Genomic DNA, 4146 nt, shown 5'->3' with positions numbered 1-4146 from the left:
TTTTACTTCCACGTTTTGAGTTTTACTTCTCATTGTGGCACGGTTGCTACCAACACACAGTACTTGTATGCGGAAGTTGGCACATCCAAATGTAGTTTTTTGTGTCCTTCTCATGAAAACAGCAAATATAGCACACCATGTCAATATTTAAGAGAGAAATTCCTGTTCTATAACAAAATCTCATCTCAATCTTGAATTTTGCTTTAATGTACAACAAGCATTGTAATTTATTTCATACCGGTTTGTCATTCTTTAAAATTTACAATGTGTATCTTCATCAATTATATGTACGCTATGGCGAAAACCATCTCATCACATCAAATCATAGTTCGCTGTGAATTAATTTTTAGCTTTTTGGAGTAGCAAAACACAAGTACTGATATTTTCATAAGTGAATTTATATCATTTGACTAAATACCAAAAACTCTGACAGGTTTGTCCTGTTTGTTTTCAGGTAATGGATGGTCACACAAGTTATGTCAATGATGTTGTCTTTGAACCAACAGAAGGTCAACAGATTGCCAGTGTCAGTGATGATCACACTTGCCGAGTCTGGGACTTGGATGGACTCGAGGGCGTGCTTTACTTTGTACTCACCTGGTATGTCTGTGTGCTGGCATCAAGATGTACCAGCCAAGGTAATATTTCACTAAGGCAAAACAAACATTCCTGTTTGTACTGGGGGTTGGTGTTTTTGATATCAGTGACAGATCTTGAATAAGGTATTGCTCTTTTGACCTGTATAAAACTGAGGTTCAGCATTTTCCACATCAATCACAATCTTGAATGTATGAAGCGCAATGGTCTTTTGACCTCTATGTAACTGTGGTTTGGTGTTCTCAATAAGGACAGATCTCTCCCTACCTTCATGAAAATGTGACCTGAAACTCACACCATTACCAACAGCAAGCATAGCAAACAAGCAAGGGTGACCCATTGCAGAATGAGATTACTGATACACTCACTCTGTTGCTTGGAAATACCATTTACTGAATGCTATGCAGTTAGTGTGTTTCAAATCATATGTCAGAGTCCATTTTCTTATCAAGTATACCGGTATATCTGGTGAAATTGGATAGCATAGACACTGATGCCTGCAACATGTCAAACCAGACAGACACCATCAGCTTTAGTATACTGGTTAAAGAGGCACTCATTTTCAATATTGTGATGAAAGATAATAGAATTCTATAATGTTTTTTTAATCCTCTTCATCTTAACTTTTCCCTACTTTAGCTAATGGTGGCTGAAAAGAAAGGCACAATCAGATTTTATGATCTCACAACCCACCAACCAATTATGTCACTAGATGCAGGTCATGTGACACTTATGTCGGCTGATATCTGCTTTCTCGACCCAGTTCGTATTGGTTGTATCGCAAATGGTAATTGGATGATGTGGGATTCCACAAGGTCAAGGTGAGAAGGTCTTTAGTGATGGAACATTGTGCATTCTTACACAAGTTAAAAAATTTTCAAGTAAGCCTTTCAAAATAGTGTAGTTCCTATGTATTACAAAATAATATTTAATATCTTTTTCTGATATTTTGAATACCTGGGCTGAGTTCAATTGTAACCCGAGTAGCGACCCAAGTAGCGACCCGAGTTGCAGTCGAACGAATCAGCGTAGCTACTCTGATGACGCAAATTACGTCATTTGACCTTTCAACCCTACTCGGGCTTCTCCCTCGTCGGAAGCTGGGTTGGTAGAGTTGCAACTCGGCAAAATGGCCGCCAAAGAGATGAAGTAAATAAAATATATTTTACCCGTTTAAGTCAGTTCTAGCAAATAAAAGTAATAATATTATTACCTGTAGTTATTGCATTAAGAGGTTGCAAATTTCCCGTAATTTTTTAGTGAAAGGTACCTTTCTATGCTCTTGAATTGCACATCGTTTACGTGTGTAGTTGGCGATATAAGAAATATGCAAAACGTCAGTACAACACGGTCCCTCTTCATCACATCGGAGTTTTTCAAAATGTTGCTCTGATGAATAGGCAGACCTGACTTGCTGATAAAGTAATCGATTAAAAACATGACAGTTTTTTATCCGATATCAAAAATATACAAGGGTCTAAATCTTCGTCAAAATCTTCAAATAATTTCGCAAAATTAAATTTTTTCGACTCTGTTGCCATGTTTGTTTACAAGGGTCGATCGGGTATGTCGTTCGTTTCGCATCTCCCGGGTCACAGTTCTGCGCATGCTAATTAGTGTCCTATGACGTCAACATAAGCTACCCAGGTCGCTACTCGGGTTACAATCGAACTCAGCCCTGATGTTAGATGCATGTCATAGTTGCAGAGCAATTTTTTCAAGAATCTTATCCATTTCTTCTTCAGCCTGCCACAGGAGAACAGACAAGCTCACAATGAGGGTGGTAGGAATTTCAGATGGTCTCGAGTCAGTGAGAATCTGTTTGCCACAACAGGACACAATGAGGTCAAAGTATTCCATCTGGGACACTCACAGGTAATGGAGACTTTATGCACAAGTCAAGCTGTTCAACTCTTAATTTACAAAGCACAGCACTTCAAAAAACTCTATTAGTGCACAGACAAATAGAAAGACAGACTAGCAACGGGTATTGTTCAAGGTGTGAAGCGCTTACGTAAGCCCTCCATGTTCGCCTCGCCTCAGGTAGCTCTCGCCTCTCTTTTCCGAAGAGTGCCGACCATGCATCCTTCGGTAATTTCCGGATTTTCGCCAATTTTTAAGAGAAAGTATGTTCGGCAAAGTTTGTGTTGTTGTTGTCGTGTGGTGCTGAGCGAAATTGGCGTGCTGGTGAAAACGGGAAAGTTTTGAGCTTCGGGAAAGTGAGTTTTACCATTTTAAAAATTCCTGTCACATTTTCATGAATATATAATGAGTGTGTTTGAACCAAATTTGATAGTCTTTTATCAATATTGTCTGGTTTTACTCAATGGTTTAAGGTCAGTCATATCGTCTTTAAAAGTTGGTCATGGAAGGACGTGTTTATGAAACTGCTTGCGTGTTATGTTTTAATTGGCGTGAAGCAGTGTTTCTGCCCTATGAGCTCACAAGTAAGTATGCTTACTATGCGACTGGCAGCACGATGCCATCTCGTCATACTTTTCGCATAATCTCGTGCAATTATCAACCACGAACAAAGTCTCCAAAAAATCTAACACCTGTGAAACTAATATTAATATAAAAAGGCCATAGTCTACCGAGACGACCATGGAACAAAAGGCATGCCGCGTTGCTAGTCTGTCTTTCTATTTGTCTGTGATTAGTGTAAACAAGTTTAGAGGTATGTGTTTGTTTTACAGCCACCAAATTATTCATGTTTTCTTGAAATTGGATTACAGAACATTGCACTTGACAGTGCTTGTGGTTTTAGTCTGGAGTATGCTTTATATAGTTCACTTGACGACTTGGTACTAAACAATTTCGCATTGTGGACTTTGAACAGAATTTTCTGTGGTTATTTGTGAATGAAATGTGATATAAAAAGCAGTTGTCTCATTCTTGTTCAGAAAAAGTAAAATAACTCTGCTCTTTAATCAATATGAATTTCCATTGGTTTTCAGGTACTTGTGTCAAGTTCGTTACCAGTCACAGCAGGGGGTCTGAGCTGGCATGCTACGTTACCAGTATGTGCTGTTGGTGAAGATAGGAAATACATCTATGGATGACAGAAATATGAACTCAGTCAGTGAGAGATGAGTACAGACAACAATTCCACTTCTCGGTATTTCTACATGTTGCAAATTAAAAATCTGTTTCAAATTTTCTTCTTGAGATAACATAAACTTGAAACAGCCTTTGGAAAATGAGTCATACTGAGAACAGGATGGATACATTTATACCAACATGGATGGATACACTTTGCTGAATAAAAAATTTATTTGTCATCAAATGGAAAAGAGGTACATCTTGTCATGAAAGTTCAAAAGAAATGGTTCATTTTAACGTTAAAGGTGTTCCATGCCTCATCTGGTTTTATCATTGCGTTGTTAATTTCCTGACAACAGATTCGCATGGGGAATTGATATCATGGACAACTTTAAGTATTTGATTTAATCATGTGTATGCAGTACCCCTGCAGATGTAAACCAACCATGTTCTGGCTGAGTATTGTTTCCTTCAGCAGGCAACAGAGATAAAAATATGCCGACTAAG

The 4146-nt window shown here is 38.3% G+C and overlaps 1 protein-coding gene across 1 annotated transcript; it reads left to right on the top strand.

Annotated features, from left to right (window-relative positions):
• Positions 1–459: 459 nt before the first annotated feature.
• On the top strand, positions 460–3659 carry LOC139149217 (nucleoporin Nup37-like). Its single transcript, XM_070720806.1, has 4 exons — positions 460–638; positions 1237–1418; positions 2343–2472; positions 3555–3659. Exons 1-4 carry the CDS (start codon positions 462–464, stop codon positions 3657–3659), a joined length of 594 nt encoding a protein of 197 aa, XP_070576907.1. The 5' UTR covers positions 460–461.
• The last annotated feature ends 487 nt before the right edge of the window (positions 3660–4146 follow it).

This window comes from Ptychodera flava, chromosome 2 (genome assembly GCF_041260155.1).
Source record: "Ptychodera flava strain L36383 chromosome 2, AS_Pfla_20210202, whole genome shotgun sequence".
Lineage (NCBI taxonomy): Eukaryota > Metazoa > Hemichordata > Enteropneusta > Ptychoderidae > Ptychodera > Ptychodera flava.
This window is presented reverse-complemented; position numbering and strand designations above follow the sequence as displayed.